The sequence below is a fragment of the Panthera tigris genome, chromosome B2, assembly GCF_018350195.1.
Source record: "Panthera tigris isolate Pti1 chromosome B2, P.tigris_Pti1_mat1.1, whole genome shotgun sequence".
Lineage (NCBI taxonomy): Eukaryota > Metazoa > Chordata > Mammalia > Carnivora > Felidae > Panthera > Panthera tigris.
The window spans coordinates 86,232,650-86,256,606 of record NC_056664.1 but is presented as its reverse complement, the minus strand read 5'-3'; the positions used below and the strand labels follow the sequence as shown (position 1 = coordinate 86,256,606).

The 23,957-nt window shown below is 36.4% G+C and overlaps 1 protein-coding gene across 3 annotated transcripts in view; it reads right to left on the bottom strand.

Annotated features, from left to right (window-relative positions):
* Window positions 1-8,733: 8,733 nt before the first annotated feature.
* FHL5 (four and a half LIM domains 5) overlaps window positions 8,734-23,957 on the bottom strand; it is a 41,430-nt gene continuing 26,206 nt past the window's right edge. For all 3 annotated transcript variants that reach the window (XM_042986820.1, XM_007084914.2, XM_007084916.2), the window contains 5 exons: window positions 20,542-20,712; window positions 19,535-19,709; window positions 18,412-18,581; window positions 14,066-14,252; window positions 8,734-8,967 (listed from right to left, as the gene is read on the bottom strand). In XM_042986820.1, coding sequence (XP_042842754.1) covers window positions 8,804-8,967; window positions 14,066-14,252; window positions 18,412-18,581; window positions 19,535-19,709; window positions 20,542-20,700 — 855 coding nt within the window. In that variant the 5' untranslated portion in view covers window positions 20,701-20,712 and the 3' untranslated portion in view covers window positions 8,734-8,803. The remainder of the gene's footprint in view (window positions 8,968-14,065; window positions 14,253-18,411; window positions 18,582-19,534; window positions 19,710-20,541; window positions 20,713-23,957) is intronic.

Sequence of the window (23,957 nt, the reverse complement as noted above, 5' to 3'; positions counted from 1 at the left end):
TCTGAACACTTGTTGGCTGCAGACCTCTATTATCCCATCCTTCGAAGCTACACACAAAGCTTAATATAGAAGCATGAGGCAGCAGAAGTGTGGGTGCTGGTTAAAGATCAGGCAATACAGGGGTGCCTGGGTGGCTCAGTCAGTTGGGTGCCAACTTCAGCTCAGGTCATGATCTCGCAGTTGGTGAGTTCAAGCCCCGCGTTGGGCTCTGTGCTGACAGCTCAGAGCCTGGAGCCTGCTAGGATTCTGTATCTCCCTCTCTCACTGCCCCTCTGCTGCTTTCTCTCTCCCTCTCTCTCTCTGCCCCTCCCCCACTCATGCTCTGTCTCTCAAAAATAAATAAACATTAAAAAGAAGGTTAAAAAAAAAGACCAGGCAATGCAGATCCCAAAAGTGCCTAGGTGCTTATTTTCTGGGTTTCCACCCAAAATAATTCTGTGAATAGTTGGAATCTAAGTCTGGAGGGAATTAATGCACATTAAGAGAAAGAGGACACTGAAACAGGGGAAGTGAATCTGTCAAGAAAAGGGGAAGCTTAATAAGGAGAAACAAGAGGAATGCTGTACCCTGATAGGACTGAGGCAGCCCATGCATGCTGTTCTGGCATGATAAGAGAATTTCAAATGCCCAAAGCTACACATAGTCAGCAATCAGTTAAAGTAAAATCCTCTGTACTTTTGAGAGACACAGAGAATGCATTTTGCAGTTTAAGCGAAGCAAGTGCAATTACATTTCTGTCTGTAAGTACATGATACAAAACTTGGGGGACAGATTGACTCCAAAGTTGGCAGGCATGGGATGGTCTGGCTTAACCTAAAGCTGTGCAGTGTATACAGAATCTACTTCAGATGCCATAAAGGAAAACTTCAGATGCAGTTCTTCTTCAGAGCACCTGAAAAATAAGTGTCTCAAGACACCCAAATGAATGCCAATTGAGAGAGGCACACTGTCTCATGATATAAGGTTAGGTGGAATTTGCAGGAAGGATAATAGAGTTGCAGTGAACTATCGGCACAACACTGAGTTCCATCTATCCCAGAAGACAGCGAAAAATTTGAGTGGAACTCAGAATTTAAGGCCAAAGACATAGACTTGGGACTCAGCTGCACAGAAAAGGCAGTTGAAATCATGAGGAGTTCATCATGAGGAGTTCAGAGGAGTTCATCAGCATAGAAAATGAGCTCAAGGAGCTTGAGGAGAGAATATGTAGAAATATCTGTTTTTAAGGAAGAGATGAATGGTGTGCAAAGTTTTAGGAGACATAGGAAAACTGGTGCCATAAATGCCATTGGAATAAAAGTGTTTTTTGCTAATATTAACATTTTATTTTCCTTCTTTGCAGACTTTTCCTTCACACATAAATAAATAACATTGGATCATATCATACCTGTTATAGCATTCTTTTTCCACCTAACCCTACGTCATGAACATTTTCCCATGTCATTAAGTAGTCTTAAAGTTATTTTTTAATCGCTGTTTTAAAAGCATTTCATTGCAGTTATGTATCATAATTAATTTTTCCCTTTTATTGTACATATTTAAAAATCCCCTTTATTTGGACTTTTATGTTGTTTTCTTGGGAGGGGAGGCTATTTTAACAACACTGCAGTAAACATTCTAGTGTAGAAATATTTCTATGGCTCTTATGTGACTTCCCCAGCATAAGTTCCTAGGTTTCAGAATATCCTGGTCAAAGCTTATTGAAAACATTTTAAAGGCTCTTTTTTAGATGCATTGCCAAATTGTTTTCCAAAAGTGTTTTTCTCTCCTCAGCAGTGTATGAAAGTAATGAGACAAATGTATTGAACGTGAAAAAATATCTCATAAATGTAAGGAGAATATTTAATATCATTACAATTTTAGAAGATCTGTTTCCAAGACTGCTATGAGCATCTACTGATGGGACTGCCTCCGAGCATTTGTGGGTTTTTTTAAAGTTTTTGAAATTATTTAATTTTTTAAAAATAAAAATTATATATATTTAACACATACACCATGATCATTTGTTATACATATACATCGTGAAGTGAGGACTATAATCAGATTTTGAGAAAAACAAGGAAAGGTCAGCAATAGCAAATACCTCACAACAGCATAGAAAGCTGAAGAGAAAATGATTATTGACTTTGGCGACTACATAACCATTGGTGGCATCTGAGAGAGTAATTTCCCTTGCAGGGAGGAGACACACACCATATTGCAGTTCTCAAGAACAAAATTTTATTGCAATTTTTGGTCCATTAATTTTGTTTCCTATGAATGCCTTGTAGTTTTGGAAATTTTTTATTATATGATAGGGAAAACAGTTTAAAAATACAAATTAATTTTCTATTTTTTCAGGACTGTCAACTTTTATCACCACTCTTTTTTCTCCATTTTTTCCTTTATCCGTATTCCATCAATTTCCTCTTTGAGGACTTGGGTTGGGATTCTCAGATCAACAGCTTCATCCATGAAGAGACAAACCAGGGAGAGCCTGTCATTTGTATAAAGAAAGAATAAGCCCTTGGGATTCAGTATGTGGACTACCATAAATATCAAACTTGATTTTTGTTTTTGTGTGTATGGGAATAGCATTTAATGTCACTGTTTGAGTCATTGAATGGATGTCTGTTGAGCTCATTACTGTTTCTTGTTCAGAGAACCCTTTATGGACATCCACTCCATAAGTTTATTACCATTTGTGGGAAAATATTTGACCCAAATACTCTGTGCTCCTCTGTGACATGGATCATAATTCTATCACAGTGAGCTGTTTCCTTTCCAACCCAGAGATATACAATCCAGTCATTCCAGATACACATAAATCCTGTTATTTCTTTTATAGACTCAATCTTGAGCACAAATCTCATTTTTCACTCCTTTCTGGTTCCCAGTTTGAGAAATATCTCCCCCACCTTCATATTCAACAAGGTAGCTGGTCCTAAAGCTGGTCATTTGGGAAAATTCAGAATGGTCAGAATTCTGAAAAGAACTTCTCTGATTCTCTCTGGATGATTCATATTTAGTACCATCTAGGAAGATATGCAGATGTCTCAGTGAATGGACTCATTTCTAATTCCTCTTGAGTTGGGTGGTTTAAGGGAAGACTTTTGGTATCCTTGCTCCTTGGTGTCCCTTTGTTATGTTGGCATAAAGAAAAAATCCAGATACAGTAATTTCTGAGAAGTTGGAAGGTCAAACTATATTATGACATATTTTCCCAAGTTTTGATAGATATTCTTTGCCTCTCTCTAAAAAGAGGTCATCACATTCCCCAATCATTTCTTTACAGTTATCCCAGCTAACTCTTAAAATGTTTCTGGTCAAATAATGAAGATCTAAAGGTTTGATGCTTTGGGGAAAAGAGGTTCAGGATAAAAGTAATATCCTACCAATTATAATTTCTAGTGATATTTTGACTCTTTTGTTGAAGAAACACTATTCTAAGGCATACAGTTTGTCTTTTGTTTACCCATCCAAAGTTCATTGTATTTAAAGGCCACGTGATTTTCAAAAATGAATTAGAAATGTTTGGTAAGAATAAGAAACTCTTAAATATAGAGAGCAAACTGAGGGTTCCTGGAAGGGTAGGGGGATGGGCTAAATGGGTAATGGGCATTAAGGACGGCACTTGTTGGGATGAGCACTGGGTGTTTTACATTAAGTGATGAATCACTACATTCTACTCCTGAAACCAATACTACACTATATGTTAACTAACTTGAATTTTAAAAAAAATGTTTGGTAAGAGATGTTTTTCCAAATATTTCTTTGTGGAACACACTTTGACATTAGAAGAACTCATAATCTGACAAAATTCTGAAGAGAACCTAACTAATGCTAATAGTGTGAATTAGCTAGTTTCTTAAGGGCTTGTGTTATAGACACAAACTTTGTTTTAGATAAAATAAGAGTTTGAAACCACTATGATTTTTTTTGAAGTCTAATTGACATATAATATTATATTAGTTTTGGGTGTATAACATAACGATTCAGTATTTGTATGTATTGCAAAATGATCACCCACAAGTCATCACGCATAGTTATGGGATGAGACTTAAGATCTGCTCTTAGCAACTTTCAAATATGCAATACTACATATTTAACTATATATTTCAAATATGCAATACTATATATTTAACTATAGTCATCGTTCTGTACATTACATCCCAGGACTTATTTGTAACTGGAAGTTTGTACCTTTGACCCCCTTCACCAATTTTACACTCCCCCACCCCCATCCCTGGCAACAAGCAGTCTGTTCTTTGTACCCATGAACTTTATTAATTTTTCTTCTCCAAATTTTTATTTAAGTTCCAGTTAGTTAACATACAGTGTAATATTAGTTTCACCTATAAGATTTAGTAATTCATCACTTATATACAACACCCAGTGCTCATCACAAGTGCTCTACTTAATACCCATCACCTATTTAACTCCTTCCCCCACCTCCTCCCTTCCAGTAACCTTCAGTTTGTTCACTATAGTTAAGAGTCTGTTTCTTGGTTTGCCTCTCTTTTTTCTCCCTCCACAAATTTGTTTTGTTTCTTAAATTCCACATATGAGTGAAATAATATGGTATTTGTCTTTCTCTGACAGACTTATTTCACTTAGCATTATACTCTTTAACTCCATCCATGTCATTGCAATTGACAAGATTTCATTCTTTTTCATGGCCAAATAATATTCCAATGTGTGTGTGTGTGTGTGTGTGTGTGTGTATATATATATATATATACATATGTATATATGTATATGTGTACATATATGTATATGTATATATATGTATATATATATGTATACACACACACACACACACACACACACACACACCCCTTTCTCTCTATCCATTCATCAGTTGATGGGCACTTGGGCTCTTTCCATAATTTAACTATTGTAGATAATGCTGCTGCAAACATCAGAGTGCATGTTTCCCTTGGGACCAGTAGTTTTGTATCCTTTGGGTACCTAGGAGTTTTAAAACTACTAAGAATACCAGCATTTCCTCCAATATAAAAATAATAAGAAATTAGCTAAAGAGTATCTTAGTCAAAACAGGAAAATCAAATTAAAATGAACTTTTTCTGATAGAATATTTTTAGAATCACAGAAATGATAATTAGAAATAAAATAACTCTTAGTTTAAATATTTAAAAATTTTATCACTGTAAAAAAGAGCACAGATGTGTTTCCCTTAGTTTAACAGGAGAGGCATTACTGTTTGGATCAGACAGAATTCAGTTATGCTATTTTTATATTAATGCCCTGAAATGATATCACTATATAGTTAATTTGAGTGTTGTAAAAATGGTTGGGACAAGAAGGTAAAAGTCATCATGCTACCTTATGTAATAGAAGTAGAAGCACCACAAAGCTACTCCATATTGGTACAGTTAATGTAAAAAATAAGTCTCTAAAAACAATTTGAGAAATTTGTACTATGCAAATTTATTCAGTATAAGAAACTTCTGAAAATGACAATTTGTAAAACAAGTAAAAACTGTATTATCCCAATAACAAACATCTATCTATAAATGTATATGATAATAATTTATGTGCTCAATAACTAGATCTAAAACATAGTGTAACAATCATTTTATTTAAAATATGAATTATCAATACATCAAACAGATTAAAAATACTTTTTTATTAAATTCAAAAGTGGTATTACTAACATCAGGCAAATGTTTTTGAGTTAATTTTTCATTTGTGGTTCTATATTTTGCAACGATTTTTAACCAAGGCCATTTGTGACAATGTTATACATTTTCACAATGGTTGACCAATCTTTCACTCCAATGTACAACTTAATGTTTCTTTTTTTTCTTAATGTTTCTTTTAAAGTTATAGTGACTGTAAGTTTTGAATCTATCATGGTACCCCTATCATATTTTAGGTAACCAATGGACCTAGATTGTTCCAATATAACATGTTTATGATTTTGTTAAGTGAAAATTGAAACCTTGGCCACCCCATCTGTTATAGAAACAGAAATTCCTTTCTGCCTTTTTCTTTGTCATGTTTAATCCTAACATGACAACATAAAACATTTTGATTTGTTGACTTGTATTTTCAGCTGTATCAACAAATATAGCTCTTTGCCTCCATTAGCTATTGCTTCTTCTCTCTTTTCTGTAGCCAGGAACCAAATGTGTTACTGCATTAAGAGACTTAGCCTTTGGAACCTTGCCCTCTTCAGTTCTAGGCCACACAGAATCATTAGTATAATGTTCCTCAAACACTGTCATAATGCTTTTCTCCCTCTATTTAAGAGCAGTTAGTAACTTTCTATTGCCTGTTATATCAAATATAAAGCTTTTATGCTAAGAGTTAATATCTGTCTTCATCTGACCTTTTCTCTTTGAGCTATCTCATTTCTTCTTGCTCTTTGGCACAGTCTCTCTGCTACTTCCAAGCCATCTGGTTGTTATTAGCACACAGGATTTGCTTCTAACTGCTTTCCTGCCTGTGCAGATGTCACTCCTTGAATCACTGGGTGCCCACTGCTAACTGAGGCAGTCCGTTCCATCTTTGGATAGGTCAGTCAGAGAGCTTTTCTCTTTACTGACCCCAAATCAATTACAGTATACAGTATAAGGTTTTCATTTTTATCTTTGTGTGTATGGCAGTCTAATGAGGTCTTCTTTCTTAATTGTTTTGTATATGTATATTATGTCCACAGTGGCGCTGTTTATCAGCTTTGGGGAAAGATCTCTACATCTGGCAATTTTTCATTTCCATACCCTGGTCTACCCGCCCACCACCCCAGAACCACAACAGCTCAAACTCTTAACTGAGCACAGTATGTGTTTAATACATATGTGATAACGAAGCTTTATTCTATATATGGAATTATTTATATGTGAAAAATATATACTTAAGTATACGTATCAAAGGATAACAGAATCTCTGTCTCAGAAATGATTCTGTGAATTTTAGTTGTACAGATACAATGCAAGCCTGATCATATGCAAGCTCAGCCCACACACAAGGCAAAATGCTTAAACATTACTAATTGTTTGACTCAGAAAGCAGTACATTTTGCATGCTTATCTATAATCGGTTATCTTGGCATTGTTACTACAAAACAAAGACAATTATATCTTTCAAATAGCCTTTGTAGCCTGACCTTTTATTAGTGGCTCTAAATTGTTAGCATCTCCAAATGTCCTTGCATTTTAAGCTATTTCAAAAATTGTGTTTCCATTAAAATTTTAATGGAATCTCCTGTGAAACTATTTTAATCATTGTAATCAGCCACATCATATAATTAGATTTTAATCAGGACCTTTAACAGTAATCTGAGAGTAGACACTTATAAAAATGTTATGTCTGTGTGGGTTTCTTCTCCTGACCCCCTCCTACCCCAACCATGTGGCACTATAGCAATTGACCATGGAGAAAAAAGTTTGCTTTCCATTTGTCCCACATAATGTGGAAAATATTGCCCAGGAACAGGTAGGTAGGGCCATGATCAGTCGATGTTTAGTAGAAAGATACACATATAGTGACAGGCTTTTCACTAAGGCTGTTGCTTCTCTTGTGACCGATAAACACTGACTTATTTGTAGAATGGCCGCTAAGGTTGGGAGTGTACCTCTGGGCCATGCAGAAGATTGGAACTCTGGGGCATGGTTGGCATGGGGTGAGGTGGATGGCATGGGTGTGGAGGAACGGTGAGGAGGGCTCATCTACAACCCATATTACTCTATTGTACTGCTTTGCAGGTCCTGAATTATCAGCAGTGAATTAATCTTTTTCAGTTCTTATTATTACTAGATTTTGTTAAAGCCCACTTTTATGTCTTCCCATTAGTCATCTGTGTAATTTTGGAAGGCAAAATGCATGAAGCTCAGAGCTAATTATGCATTCTATTATGCCTTTAGATATCTGGATGAAAGTCATGTTCCGACGCTCAATCCCTTCCCTAAAACTCATTTCCACGAGTGATGACTTAATGATCTATTTACTTTAAAGGTTTGCCTTTGGGGGACAATGATTTTCCTGGCTAGCTCATTTGAAAGAATAGACTTCTCTTTCATGGAATCTGTAAGTATTTAGAAAAATCATTGGGAGCTTTGAAAATGCAATTGATACAAAATGTGTTGAAACCTATGCTTTGACTATCCCTAGGGAGAGGGGACCCCTTTATATCCATGCAGAGTATGAGAGCCATAGTGTCCAAATTCTCAATTCCATTTGTTAAGCATGAAACCAACCAGCTGTGGAAGCAGTGTGGATGAGGGAAAATTTGCAGCTTTGCAACTCCAAAGTCAGTGTGTGTGAATAAAAGAATGATAAAATGACACAGTTCTCAAGTAGGATGATTGTTAATCAGTTTTCCCTGATCAGTTTTGTTCTTCCACCATTAATAGCCAAGCTATCATATTATTTATAGCTAGCTATCTAAGAATGCAAACATTAGCCTCATGTATGCCTTTCACTTTGATCTCAATTTCCTTTTTCCCCCTGCGGTTTTAAAAACAGCAGTCTTCAGTAATAACATCCATGACTTCTAGGTATAGGTCATATTGTTGGCTACAATAAAGAGATATTTTCTTATGTTTTTAACAGCAGAGTGCAGTATTTTGCAAGGAGAGATGCCTTTGTGAGTTAGGATAGATATATTCATTTCTGTTAGACTATGCTTTTTCTGAGCTTTTATGACACAGTTCAATCAGAATGTGTGCAAAACCCCTTCTGCTATAAACTGTATGTTAATATTGGTAAAACATAAGTCATAAATGCAACTTCAAGCAAGTTCTGGATTTAGTGAGAACAAAAGCAAGGTGGATTTCAGGTGAGGACAGACTGTCTCCCTCTAGATGTCAGTGTCCATTCCAGAACCACACTTGCGGCAAAAGATTTCCTTGTTCTGGGTCAGGAAGCCTTCCCCCACCAAGGAGACTGAGCACTTCCCACAGTTGAAGCATTCGCTGTGCCACTGCCGGTCTTGAAAGCAGATAAACTTGGCACCTTTGAGACCTGTAAAGGAATTGCGGAAAAGAATATTCTTTCAATGAAGAGATTAAGCATTCCATCAGGTACTCTTCTAGGAACTGGAGATAACAGCAGTGAGCAAGTCTATGTAGAGGCAAGTAACCTAGAAGAGAATGCTGCTTCCCATGACCCTGTGTCCATCTGGGAATGTCGCCGTGGGCAAGGTCCCCCTTGAGATCCAGCCTGATTCCCAAATTTTTCTGTAATCTACACAAGTAGGTAGAATCTGAATATACAAACCAGGTATTTTTGGAAACAGATGAAGATTGCCTAAGACAGATAAGGAAACACAGTAGAATGCCATGGGAAGAGGGAATGGATTTCGAAGTCAGAGATACCAAAGTATGAATATCTTCTTTCTGCTTTCTTAGAAGCAAAGTGAAGATAAAATAAAATAAATGTATACTTTCTAGCCTAGTGCCTGATATTTCAATGACTTTTAGTTCTGTTACCTCTATTCCTATGCTCAGTTTTGCTTCAGATAAAGTTCCATGGTCATATTGTGGTGGGGCACAATTTTCCAAAAGCCCCAAATAGAAAATTTCATCCAGACTATCACGGAGTTAACCTAACATGACAACCTTACTACCTTGCCCAGAGACAACTTTAGCCCAGGCTTACAACAAAGATCTGTGAATCTGATCACTCTGGCCACTGAGGCCATGCTATCCAATGGTTAGTCTCTAAGAAGTACTTTATCAGCCTCCACCATTTCAATCTGGGCTTCACTTTAGCTGTAACATTTCTACGAGAGGTAGAAGAATTTGAGTCTTCAGTGAGAATCTCTTTGTATACCCCTAATATGGATCCAGGTTACAATTTAAAGAATTGATTTTGAGGCGTTGAAAAGGAGAAAAGGTGTAGGGATTGGGAAGGAGTTGGGATGCCTTGGGCCTTTCTTTATTTGCCAAGGTTTTTCCAAGTGATCATGGTGCTATGAACTTCCTGTGATTTGCTCCTTACCCATAGAGTGAGGCTAAAATAGTTCATGTGTTGATGCACATACAGTTTCCAAATATTACATTTGGGGAAGCAAAAAAGGTGAATAAGCATTCTATTTCAGATAAACTCTCCTTAAATATGATAACGAACTTTTATTTTCATACTAGAAGTGTTATTTGATGTCTTTACATATAATTTACTAGTTCATAAATAAACGTACATCAAATTTCTCTACTTTCCTTGATTAAATTTATTGCTCACTTATTTATGATGCTATCATTACTTGCTAATAAGAGTAAATCAGTAATGAACCAGTTAATTCCCTGAATATTATTCAAAACATTAATAAGCTGACTGCAAGAATCATGTTCTATATATGCATGAATCATCTTTGTTCATGAAACTAATTATTACACATCTTGAATTTTGATGCTCATGAGTTTTTCTTGATTTTATTAGGTAAGCCTGTACAAGTGGTAAATGTAAAAATAATTCTTCTAGAATTTTACAAAGAGAGAAATAGAAGCGTCTGGTAGTAGGAATTTAAGGAAGGCCTGACTCAGTATGTAAGATGTTTACAAACTGTTTCAACTTTGGATGCATTTACTCCCTCAGGTCATGAGGGCCATTTGCAGTAAGGAAGTCCCCCAGGAAATAAGTCTCTGGCACCTGTTTTATTTGACTTCATTTATTACTGAAGATTTTGTAGAATAAGAGCTAGCATTTGTTGAACACTTGAAAACGAGTCAGTCACTATTGTTTTTTTTTCTTTAATGTTTATTTCTGAGACAGAGAGAGACAGAGCATGAGTGGGGGAGGGGCAGAGAGAGAGGGAGACACAGAATTGGAAGCAGGCTCCATGCTCTGAGCTGTCAGCACAGAGCCTGACGCAGGGCTTGAACTCACAGACCGTGAGATCACGACCTGAGCCGAAGTCAGAAGCTCAACCGACTGAGCCACCCAGGTGCCCCACGAGTCAGTCACTATTCTAAGCCCTTTACTTATATTGCTTCACAACTCTGACCTTACCTTTATGAAAAGATATTATCATCAACCCTATTTGGCAGAGAAAAATTGATGAACAGAAAGGTTCAAGCACTTGCCCAAATCAGCCAGCTGGTATATGGCCGATCTGGGATTCAATCCTAGGCCATCTGGCTTCAGAGCCTATGCTCTTAACTTCACCAGATTAAGTCTGAATTTATGTATTGTAAAGACCATAACCAGGAACATTAGCATTCTTTTCTCAAGAAATAACATTTGAAACTCCTTTTACTCAAAATAAACATGGAAGAAGGGTAAGACGTGATCCTCTTCAACTCCTCATTTGCAAGTAAGGCAAATGAGAACCTCAGTGGTGAGTCACTTACCCATGGCCACACAGTAGTCAGGGCCAGAGGCAGGACCAAGTCTTTTACTCCCTAGTCCAGAGCACTTCCCACTACATCGAACTGCTTCACTTAACCCAGAAACTTTGAAAGGTTAATCCTATCTTAGAGGGCGAGAGAAAAAAAAAGAAAGGTTTGTAGTTATACCTTGGGTTTGTTCAAATGAATTGAATTTATTCTGATGGGATTTAAAAAAAATCACATCTGGAGACTCACAGATAGATTTAGTTAATATAAAAAAGTATTTTGAAAAAAATGTATTTTGAAATATTCTAATACAGTTTCTTAGGTTGGCACATTGTTTGCATGAATGTGCAACTTCCAACAGATAAATTTATGGCCGTATAAGAACTCCCTATGGTACATTAATTCAAATGCTCAATTTTCAAGAAACACTACTTATTGCAAAGCTTATGATTAAGATAATTATCATAAGACTGATTATTCTAAATTAAATACATAATCCTGTATTTGGATTACTTTTGGGTCAAATCTGTGGTTCCTGATCATCCTTATGTTACATGCAGAGCAATGTGGTTTTTTTTTTGGTCTGAGCCTGAAAGAGCTAGGCTCAGATACTGATGTGAAACAATCCAACAGAAAAAAAATCACTTAGATACATGAATCTGTGATAGATCAGAATTGAAACTCAAGTTCAGGGCTCATGGTAGGCTCTTTGCAGGTCAGCATTAGCCACTGAGTACCCAGGAAAATTTCAACCCATTTTGAATTATTTAATTTTCTCATTTCCTCATGGAAGTCCCCCCTTTTTTCTGGGTAGTTCAAGAAAAGTGTCATGGAATAAATCAAATGCATCCATTGGGCAGTAATCGCAGATTCTACTAAGGAGGTTTTTGAGCTCTCAGTACTGATACATTTCTGGAAGCCCCATTTTCTAACCAAAACTGGTGGATATAGTGGCTTAGTCTTTTGACTAAGGGATTGCCAGATGTGTAGAGGCAGGAGAGCAGAGTGGTTAAGAGTTCAAGCTTTAGAGCCTGATAGTCTGGGATTGCCAATGCAATCCAATGCAAGGACTGGGAAGGTGACATGGCTGAGTGATGGGGACAAGGTGTGAGGAACAGAGCAATGGGGCAGCCGCTGAGCCTATGACAGAGACCTGGCAGGGGAATGGGAGGGTAGTCTGCTCATCCCTGGCAGGCTCTTCATTTACTTTTAACCTCAGAGAGGAGTTTTACATGAGTTGTTTCCAAACATGTGCAGGCCAAACAAAACACACCTGCCAGCCAGATATAGCCATGAACCGTGTGAGATTCTGGAAAACATGGTGCCCTGTGCAGGCAAACGGGACCTTGTCTGTTTGTCTGGGTAACTCTCTCCTTCCCCTTGTAAGTCAGTGAAAACCTGCCACGCTGGGTTTGCAGTGAAACACTTTTTCTTTCTTTGAAGAGTTAACTTTTATTTTGTGATATATTTGAAGATGGAGGAGGAGGAAAAGGATAAAATAATCTTTAATACTGTGTTACACAAACTGAACTAAAAGAAATGAAATATGATCTAAGAATACAAGGAATGGGGAAGAGAAGTACAGTTCTGCCACATTATTAGGTGACTATAAATGCCTAAAAGAAAAGCTGCTGGTTTTCTCAGGTTATGCCAACTTCAAATTTTACTATAGGATTAGCATTCTCCAGAAGTATCTCTGAGGAAAATATAATGCACTATTTTACCTTGAAAAATCTATGTAATTGGATCAATTTATCATTTGTGATATTTTCAAATCATGTCACATGTGTTCTGTTCTTTCATCAGAATGCTATCTTGTTTTATTTCATCTATTCATAATTGAAATGTCTCACAAGTGAATAGAGAGAAAACAGAATGATACACTTGTTAGAAGCATCTTAAAATGAAGTTTAATTAATTCCTGACCTTGGCTACCCTAATTATTACAGCTTCAGATTTGTACAATCCTTGCATTTAATTAAAACCTTTTCTATTTTAGGGTTCCTTTGCCCTTGTTGGAAATTAAGTAGGATTTGTATTTATAAGCATCCCTTCCTCCCATTCAAATCTTTAAATGTCAGGCCTCCTTGTGAAGTTCTTCTCTGACCTCTCAGCGTATCCTGTTCTCCTCTTTCACTGAACTATTACTTAAAGTCATCACCATTATGTTTATTTATTTATTTTTAAAATATTTATTTATTTTTGAGAAAGAGAGAGAGAGAGAGAGAGAGAGGGAGTGAGTAGGGGAGAGGCAGAGAGAGGGAGACAGAGTGTCCAAGCAGGCTCTGTGCTGACAGCAGAGAGCCTGATGCTTGAACTCATTAACCAGGGCTCGAAGGCACTAACTTTGAGATCATAATCTGAACCAAAGTCAGATGCTTAACTGACTGAGCCACCCAGGCGCTCCTCCATAAGGTTTAGTATTAATTACCCTCTATAGAACATGGCTACCCTAATTATGCTATACATTTGTCTTGAGGGGTCTGTGTAATGTTTCTATTTATATATGGATATCCATGTGTGTGTGTATCAAAAAGAAACATAAGGGAAAGATTATATATATATATATACACATATATATATGTATGTGTATATATATATATATATTAAAGATAATATATATAAGGGAAAGATTATATATATATATATATATATATGAAAGATTATATATATATATATATATATGATTATATATATTTTTTACTTGCCTTTTCTAAATTAACTATAAAGTATCTAGATAGCCACAGCTGTCCCATTAACAGACCATATTAAACTGAAGAACTCACCAGTAATGGGTTTGGTGCAGGCTTCACACCTTTTGGCATAAAGATGATTGTAGCAGTCCACACAGAATGGATAATCATCTCTGGACATAAACTCCTCTTCACAGAGCTCTTTCCTACAGCCACTGCACAGAAAACACTCTTTATGCCATGGCTGGTCACGAAATGTTATCCCACCTGAAGTCACCACCTGCCAAAGGACCACAAAGGCAGTGACCATGGAAGCTGTTACAGTTCAGACCTGTCATGATCCTCTTCTGTGCCCATGAGTGTACTTTGGGTTACTCCATCCCCTTGTGTCAGGATGTCCTTTCCCTGTGGTTTTTTTTTTTTTTGAATCAATATGAGAATCAAAAGGCTATAAGGATTAAGTAGAACTGGCAAAAAAAAAAAAAAAAAATATATATATATATATATATATGTATATATCCTAATTTTTCTCCTATTGTGGAATAGAAAAGAATTAGGGCCATAACAGACTCAGGAAAATGAAAAAGAAGTAGAGCCCTGATTCCTTTTCTCATCTTTAACTTTCATGTTGGTCTTCAAAGGTCTACCATTAGAACAAAGATGTTTTCTATACTGTGTTCTTACTTCCATGTCTAGCTTTAAAGGATATTGAAAAAAGCTACTTTTCCCTGAAACCTTTCTTCCAGCAGAAGCAACCCTGACTATTATTGATAAGCACCATCATCCACTAATAATGACTAATATTTCTGAAGTGTGTTTTCAGTCCTTAGTCCTGTCAGGCCTTTAAATGTCAGGCCTCCTTGTGAAGTTCTTCTCTGACCTCTCAGCGTATCCTGTTCTCCTCTTTCCCTGAACTATTACTTAAAGTCATTACCATTACGTTTATTTATTTATTTTTAAAATATTTATTTATTTTAAAAGAAAGAAAAGGGATGGCCTTTTCTTATGTTCCTAACATCCCGACATAACCAAGACTCTTATTTTTTCCTCCTTTAAAAGGTGAGAAACTATTGAGGGTTACAGTGGTCAGGTCACTTGCCAGGTCACACACAACTAGCATGCAAACCTAAGCTGACTCCATAGCCTGTATACTTAACCAGTAATATAATATTGAGACAAGGTTACTTTCCACTAATGGCAGTTGGTTAGTCCTTGCTGAATTAATGAATAAACACCAAAGGGAAAAACATTTGGATAGCAGTTCCAGTATTATCTCTAGTACAAATGGGGTGCTGTGGCAACTGCGTGGGTTTTCAGCTTTAGAATTCTAAGTAATGAACACAGCTTGTATGTTGAACCTTAATGTGTGATGTGCTAGGGTTGTGTCAGAGAAGCTTATTATTCCTCCATAACATACATACATACATACACACACACGAGCGCGCGTGTGTGTGTGTGTGTGTGTGTGTGTGTGTATGTATATATATCCCCATGGATTAAACTGGCTTATATAAGTCTTTTTAATCCACAAATAGTACTTTTTAAAAGGGCTGAGATATCTTTATTCAGAATCAGATGGGTAAATATTGAACAACTCTTCTTGGATAGCAGTTTTGTAGTCCTAGCATCTTTTGAATCCATGGCTATTGAGCTCCTGGAGTAGCTGTGGAAACTGGAATGTGCTCATGTGGTATCTGAAATGATTCCTGTGATCGTTGTATCCAAATTCACTAGATATAGAAAATGTGGAACCTATGCAAAGCCATCTCATTGCTGAAAAAATTTAAAAATGTTGTCTATGACACAAGCTTTTGAAAAGATTATTCTAGGGGCGCCTGGGTGGCTCAGTCGGTTAAGCGTCCAGCTTCGGCTCAGGTGATGATCTCGCGGTTTGTGAGTTCGGGCCCTGCGTCGGGCTCTGTGCTGACAGCTCAGAGCCTGGAGCCTGCTTCAGATTCTGTCTCCCTCTCTCTCTGCCCCTCCCCTGCTTACACTCTGTCTCTCTTTATCTTTCAATATTAAATAAAGGTTAAAAAATATTTAAAAAAAGAAAAGATTATGCTAAAGATATTTTAAGCCTTACAACAAATCTCTTAAAAATTAAAGATATTTAATAGAAAAGTTATTTTTCCTAAAGGAAAAAAATGTATACTATTCTAAATAAGTAAATGGGAAACATAATGGCATGTGTGAACTGAAGCAATTTAAAATACCCCCTACTGATTTCAAATGCCTTACCGCAGGCACAGCAGAATTGAAGATTCCTTTCATTTGTTCAGTCAAATTATTAGCAGGCAATGCTTAAAAGACTCAACACTTGAAAAATGTATTCACAGCAAAATGAAACTTGATATATAGACTATTTAATTAGGAAGAAGAAACTCTGGAACATTAAAAATAGTTTGCTTGTGATTATGTTCCTTTTGAAGAGGCATGCGGGCTAAGATGAAGTCTAACATCTAGGTTTGGTGTTTACCACTGATTGATCCCAGGATTTGGAACAAGTTTCTTCTCTGGCAAAGTGGACGCAGTATTAGTTTTGTGCTCAGTAGACAAGAGCCAATGAATCACAGGACACTCTGGGAAGCTCGAGGAGTTTGAATTTAAAACACTTGTAGTTTGAGGTTACTTGTTTTTGGTAGAAAACAAGTTTTAGTTTCACAAAATAAAATCTATGAAAAAAGTTCTAAGGGCCTGATTTTTAAGTATTTTTTGCCTATTTTGTTTGTTTTATATTTGGTCTCTGGTTTGAGTTGAAACAAATTGTTTTTCTTCAGCTTGGGTCATCTTGATCAGAAACATTTATATCCAGCTTTCCTTGAATGGCTTGTGGTTTTAAAAATTAAATAGAAAACAATCTGGCATGTTGTGGTCTGTCTACTACCCAATATAAATATTTCACAAAGTTTTCATGACTTCAGATCATGTCCTAAATATAGGACAGGCTACTATAACCTGGGAAATGCCAGTGCTTTACTCTCTAATAGTACTTAGCACTGATGTACTGGAGAAATTCCCCTCTGAATCTTTATACAATTGAAAGAAAGTTTATATTGCATTCCCAATAAATGGTTTTGAGGTAATTCCAACAGGTTGCACTAATATTTCAGCTTAAGTATTTAAGAAAAATAACCTGAACATGGCCAATTTATTGTCCCTCAAAACAGTGAGATCAACCTACCATTTTATTACAAGAATCTGTTCCTAAAATGCTTGCCATTGACTCTGGTGAGTCTTCTGAGTTTCATATATCGCAGGTTCATAGCATCTGAGGGTTGCTTATAAAGCCATTTTTAAAGTCAGTGTTTCTGGTAGAGTGATGGAAGTCTCCGGGTTTAAGATGGTTTTACATTATGTTACTATCAATTGTAATTTCGGCCATCATCATAGTATAATCAAGATTATAATCCGATGATTATAATTTAGGAGTTTATTGATGCCTCTGCAAATGCGGTACTCATATTTTAAACATATGTAAAAAGTTACTGTGTGCATATGTTCCCATAGAAAGAGGTAATGAGACTTCTAGCTGTCCAGATGCAATTATACAAATAGTCTTGAGATCTGCCAAAGCAGCTCATAGATCAAAAATGTTTAGACAACGCTGCATGCTCATCACAATTTATAGTGTTATTTTAAACTTATGATGTCTCATGGGTCAAGGATTTCTTCAAGTACATCAATATCTATTTTATGAAATACAAACAGGTTTTATCAAAGTGATAGAGAGGAGTGACTTTTTCACATAAAAAAAAGAATTGGAGAAAGTTTACTTGAAAAGCTTGACTTTTTTTCTTATTGGATGGTATGTTTTCAATGGGTATCCAAGTCAAAAGGCTGTAAATGACACTCTGGAACTGGAAGCAAAGGAAACCACTTGCTACCCTTATTCCTTTTTCTGTCTGTATGTCTAATGAATTTCTCTAGTGGTCTTGTCACTCTCTTGAGTCTACCTGTCTACTCATTAGAAATATAAAAGCTTCAAGCCAAGAAGACATTTGTGTTGCTGGGACATAATGTGAGAAGTTAAACATTCTGTTTAAATTGGTTCCCTTAATGATTCTGTGAGACAAATTCATATTCCTCTGAAAGGAAAGGGATCAAAAATTATTTTCTAAGAAGTATCTTGTATTCAACAAGAGATGTGTGTCCTCTACCAGAATACATGAAATCTTATGTAACAGCAGCAAATGGAATTGGACTATCTATAGCTTTTGGAACTAAAGTCATGTTCTGGGTAGAATTTTATGATGATAAAAATAGGTGGCCATCTTCACTGTGGCAGGCAGTGTGCTCTTGGACATGCTGGAATTTAAAAGTAACATGAATGTGTAAAGACAGACATAACATGATAGTATCAGTTCATTCCAAATATAGAATGAAGTTAAAAAGCAATGGTCCGGAAGGATCCACAAGCTTCATCCCCTGTAGATAATTACCTTCTTACAAAAGCTGCAGTAGTGAGCAAACTCCTTCTCAAAACATGGTACACAGTAATTGCCACTCTCTTTGGAAATCAAAGGTTTAGTTCCTATTGGCTGTCGGCAATGCTCACACACAAAGCAGGTTTCATGCCAGTAGTTTCCCTTAAATTCCATTTTGCGGGAACCTGTACCCCACAAATAAGAACCTGTTAGTACAAATGAAACATCATCTTTTTAAGTAAAGATATGTCAAGTTATTTAGAATATATATTTTAACGTTAAGATGATAAGCTAATTGTCTTTATAGAAAAATAGTGTTTTGTTGGTTTCTAAAACATTTATCTGAAAAAGAAAAAGAAAAGGTAGAGTTCAGCCATGATGATGATGAATCGCTCTTTTACTGAAAACTCTTATGCTGTGTAAGCTACAATTTTGAGATTTGAAAGTACAACTAGTGGAGACTCTGAAAGGCTGCATGTGGGTTAGATAGATTGGGCCATAATTATCAGTATTGGGATATTAGGAATGCCTGGGGCACCAACTCTCAAGAAGGATGTTGTGCAGTTATGGTCTTCTAGAAACTCTTTTGAATTCATAATAAGAAAATGAGAGAGAACTGTGTTGTTATGCTGATGTCCAGAGGGATTTAGTAGAGAATCAAAACAGCAAAAGTGCTTGCCTGAAAGTATAATCATGTACATGAATCCTTGTCTTCCCTAGAAGGAATAAAGATGACTGACCCTCAAACTATATTTTGTCCTGCTACAAAATGATGGTTGGCCCCATTCTCCTATGATGGATTATGCTTCCTGATGCCATTGTTTATGCCTAGGAACCGGTGCTTAATGCACTGTTAGTGTTATTGGTTTAGATTTCATCTTTATGGCTCAGATTGTGGTTGAAACTGCCTGTATGAATTAGCTTTACAAAAATACATAGAATGCTGTATTTTACCCATTCAAAACAGAACGAAATGGTCTTTTTATTTCTAAAATACACTAAGTGAAATCAAGAGATAGCAAGATAGATGTCTTTCTCAAAAGTAGGGTTTTCTTAGCGACTATACTCTTCCTATACTTGGGCATAATTCAAAGTGTTACAGCTTCCATTAGAGACCTGAACTCCCTTGTGATCTCACCAGGCATGATGGTCTTCTTGCAGTGGAAGCACTTGGAGGAGCACTCGTTAGAATAACATTCTGAGCACAGCAGTCGCTCATCCTTGGCAGCAAAAGGCTTTTCCACCAGAGAGTGATTGCATTTGGCGCAACTGAAGCATCGTTCATGCCAGTGTCGGCCTTTGTAACAAAGATCCTTCGAGACAGTAAATACGAGTTAATTAAATGTGCTTGTGACAAAACAGGTCATTTTATAAGACTAAACTGAACACTCCTGGGACTCTGGTACCCGTAGTTTGTGCTGGTAGCTTGAGGAAAAGTTGTCATTGATAGTATTACCCATAGAGAGGAGACTCTCTGGGGCAATTAAGAGCTAGAGCCTGGGCTTTCTTAGTTGGTCAGTAAAGACAGATGGAAAATAAGTGAACCTTTTCCTATTTCTTCAAATTTCCTCTCACTCCTTTTCATAAGCCATAAGAGGGGCTTTTCATGGAATGATTCTTATTTTTACGTTGTGATATCCTATTATTGTCTGAGATTAAACAAAATGCCAACACCACAACAAAGACAAAAAAGAAAAAGGAAAAAAATACAATAATGTGCATTGTGAGAGGAATGGACCGTGTCAGGGCACAATGGACTTAGTGGAGATGAGGCTGATTTGAAGTCAGAAGATATAGTTTTTTGAAACTTTAAATTTTCAATTATTTATGTATTTATTCATTTATACTCTTGTCATTCCAGAAATAAATCAACATTTTAGCTGTGTAGCTTTGGGCAAATAACTGAACCTCTTTAATCTTTAGCATCTTAAACTATCTTCTAAGATCACTGTGAAGATTAAAGTATATGTCATATTTCATAGTGCTGAGCATAGCATCTGGCGACCGATGGTAACTTTGAAGATGCTTATACCCAGCAATAGAGCAATGTGGTATTAATAGTCAGTACTAAAGGAAACAAGGCATTCCAAAGCATTTGTCTCCTTGTTTGCATGCAATAATTCTGGGAATTGAAGTGAGACCTACCTTGGAATCTGATTCAATTGGTTCTTTGCATTCCTCACAATAGTTAGAAAAAATACGATCGTAACAGGAAACACAGTATGGATTGTCATTCTTCAGTATGTACTTCTTCCCAAGAAGTGATGCTGCGCAGTATTGACAATCGAATTGACCAGTTGTCATTTTGGTTCAGTCCTGTGAATAAGAAAATGATTCATGTTCATAAAAACAATTTTTTTCTAAGATAAATTATAAAGCCTCAATAGGAGTCAAGCACTTGAATGGATTTGTGTTTTACACAAAACAAACAAACAAACAAACAAACAAAAAAACCCCACCAATTAGGAAAATATGCTGTAGTCATGATGACATTTGGGAGTGATTTAGGAAAGGCTACTCTCCTATTTTGGCAGTTCCTGTGTGTTTTGTTAACAAAATGCATTAAGCCTGCAGCCAGATTGTGAAAAACATCTTTTATTCATCATTCACTAATGTGAACTTCAATAAGAATGTGATAGGTGTTGAAAGAGGATGGTTTCACCCCAAGGATATAAATATGAACTGTTGATAGGGCTTTCACTAACTGTCATCACTTACTAACTTGCTGGAGAGTTCTGGAGGAGAGTTCCTTGGAAATCACAACAGGCTCTTTTACTCTAACTGCAATGGAAGTTGATAATCAAGTACATTGTCATTTTCTAGGCCATTCTTTTATTTCTCAAATCTTTATTGGGCACCTACTGAGGTTTCTGCGCGTTAGTCCTAAGATATTCCGTGCTACATGCTTTCTGTTGGGACATCCTCCTTACTTGTGGCTTCAACCTCCCCAAATATGATGTTGACTCCAAAATCTGTAGTTAAAGCTACACTTGCCTCCTGGGCATCTCCATTTAGATGGCCCACACTAAGTTGACAAATAAAATTTCTGAGCCGGTAGGATTTGGTCAAAGTGCTAGGTCTTTATGACTGTTGTTGAGCCATTGCCCAGATGTAAAAGTGCAGCCAAACCATCAGTGGTAGAAAAGAACTCCAGGCTTCTTCAAGGTTTAGGACTAAACTAATATGGATATAGAATGGTTAATAATAGCAGCATCTTACAGAACAAAAACCTGGTGTGAAACATAAAGCCAAAGCAAGGATAAGAACTTGAGTTATTCTATAATAGGAAAGCATGAAAGAACAAAACATATGGATTTCAAAAAGTTTAACTGGGCATTGAACACGAATGTTTCATTGTCCCCCAAGGTAGTACCACTGATTTTCTTGGAAAATGAGACTCGTTACCTCTGGATTTACTAGAATATATTAGGAGCTATGAATATTTTCTAATTCTCCACCTCAGAAATGTGTTTTTTTAATTTTAGCAAAATCAGAAAATTAGTTAGTGTGATGCTTTTTACAGCATTTTTAATGCTAGTTTTTATTTAATACATTTAAATTGTATTCCCATACGTTTTTGCCTTCTTCTATTTTAATGGTTTTTTCCAGCAGACTGTCTTGCTGAATATATATTGTCATTAATTCTATATGTAGCAGTTTTGTTATATTGTTCCTCACTAACAGAGAAGAGACTGAGGATTTGGAACATGTGGAGTTTTTCCCAGGAAAGCTGAAAACTCCTACTAGAAAGTTCCCAATGGAACATGCCAAAATTATCTGCAAGGAACATTGAATTCCCTATTTGATTAATTCCACAGAACTGTCCCTTCCAAGTGAGTACAAACACACTCAGAGAGTTAGTGAGGACTTGGAAACAGGAGGAAAATAGATGTGATTCCCTTGAAAGATTTTCAAATGCGAGTTTTAATCACATTTACAATGATCATGTGTTTATCTCTTAATAGTGAAATAAGTTATATACCTTTAACTTTCATCACAATATCATTTTATATATTTTATAAATATATAAATATTGATACCACCATGTATATCAATAAATATAAATATTTCTCTAAATAAGTATCCCCATCCTAACCACATAATAGGCCTTACTCCATAGAGAATTCTTAACAAAATGAACCATACTTAAAATTTTTTTTAAAGAAGAAAACTTACTTCTTATCTCATCTTTTCTTTATGGCGACATCAGAGGGTTGGGTAGGGTGAGAACAGTCATTTCAACACCTCAAAACCTTGTGATTTTGCATTTTATAGAACTATACAGTGAGATTTAGTCTAGGTCAATATGTATTGAATATATACTCAGTAACTTTTGAACTCCCTGTCCTCCTGAAGTCTGGATTCTTCTAGCTTAACTCTTACTTGGTAATGGTGAATATAATTTGAGGTAAGAGAACAAACTAAATGTTCACTTTCTTATTCTTGGTTGGGAAAGATACACTGAGAAATTCAGCCCTCATTTTCATGAAGTCTCTCATTTAACTATGGATGTATGAACACATCCAAATAGAGTTTCTTAAATACAGGTGTTATAACCATATAAATGATGCATATTCTACTAGAACCACGGAGTTCTTAGGGAACTAATAGAAAGAGGGTGAGGAGCTATAGTATCAGGAAACCTTCTCAGAAAGACTTTAAGTTAAGCTGTTGGAACACAGAAAAGAAGGAAGGAGGGAAGGAAGGGAGGGAGGGAGGATTGATCTCAATTTGGCAGGAAAGTAAGAGGGAAAGACAAATGGGGGAATGGTATGGGTTCTCTTCTGATGTTGGGAAATGGTGAGTCTTGTGAACAGATTTTCACCTTGGTACATTCAGGATTAAAGAAGACTTTGAAGCTAAAGCATTTTAAAGCTATTTGAATTTTTTAAAAATTGTTTTATGTTTATGTATTTTTGAGAGACAGAGAGAGAGGGAGAGAGAGAGAGGGAGAGAGAGAGAGAGGCAGAGCACAAGCAGGGGAGGGGCAGAGAGAGAGAGGGAGGGAGACACAGAATCCAAAGCAGGCTCCAAGCTGTCAGCACAGAGCCTTATGTGAGTCCTGAACTCACAGACCCCGAGATCATGACCTGAGCCAAAGTCAGACGCTTAACCGACTGAGCCGCCCAGGTGACCCTAAAACTATTTGAACTTTTAATAGAAGCAGTGCTAGATGGGGTGGGGGCAGGCAAAAGAGGCAAACAAATTCTCCAGTCATATCACCTTTTATCTAACATTATTCCATTCTAAACATCATTCTGTCCTTTTCCTTTTCTTTATCCCTAACATTAATATTTTTAAATACTCGGGGAATAACTCTGTGTCTAGGAGAGCAGACCAAACAACTTGCTTTTTTAATCATTCCCGAATAGGTAAAGCTGTAGGAAAGAGGATGAGAACCATGCGATTCTTACTTCAGGAGCCCTCATCTGAGGATTAATTTGGCAGAGATATTGGGAAAAGTTTTTCTTTCAAATAAATATTTAAAATCATTGAGCAAAGCTCATCTATAATTATGAAGCATAAGAAATTTTAATACTAACAATGTAACCCAATTAGAT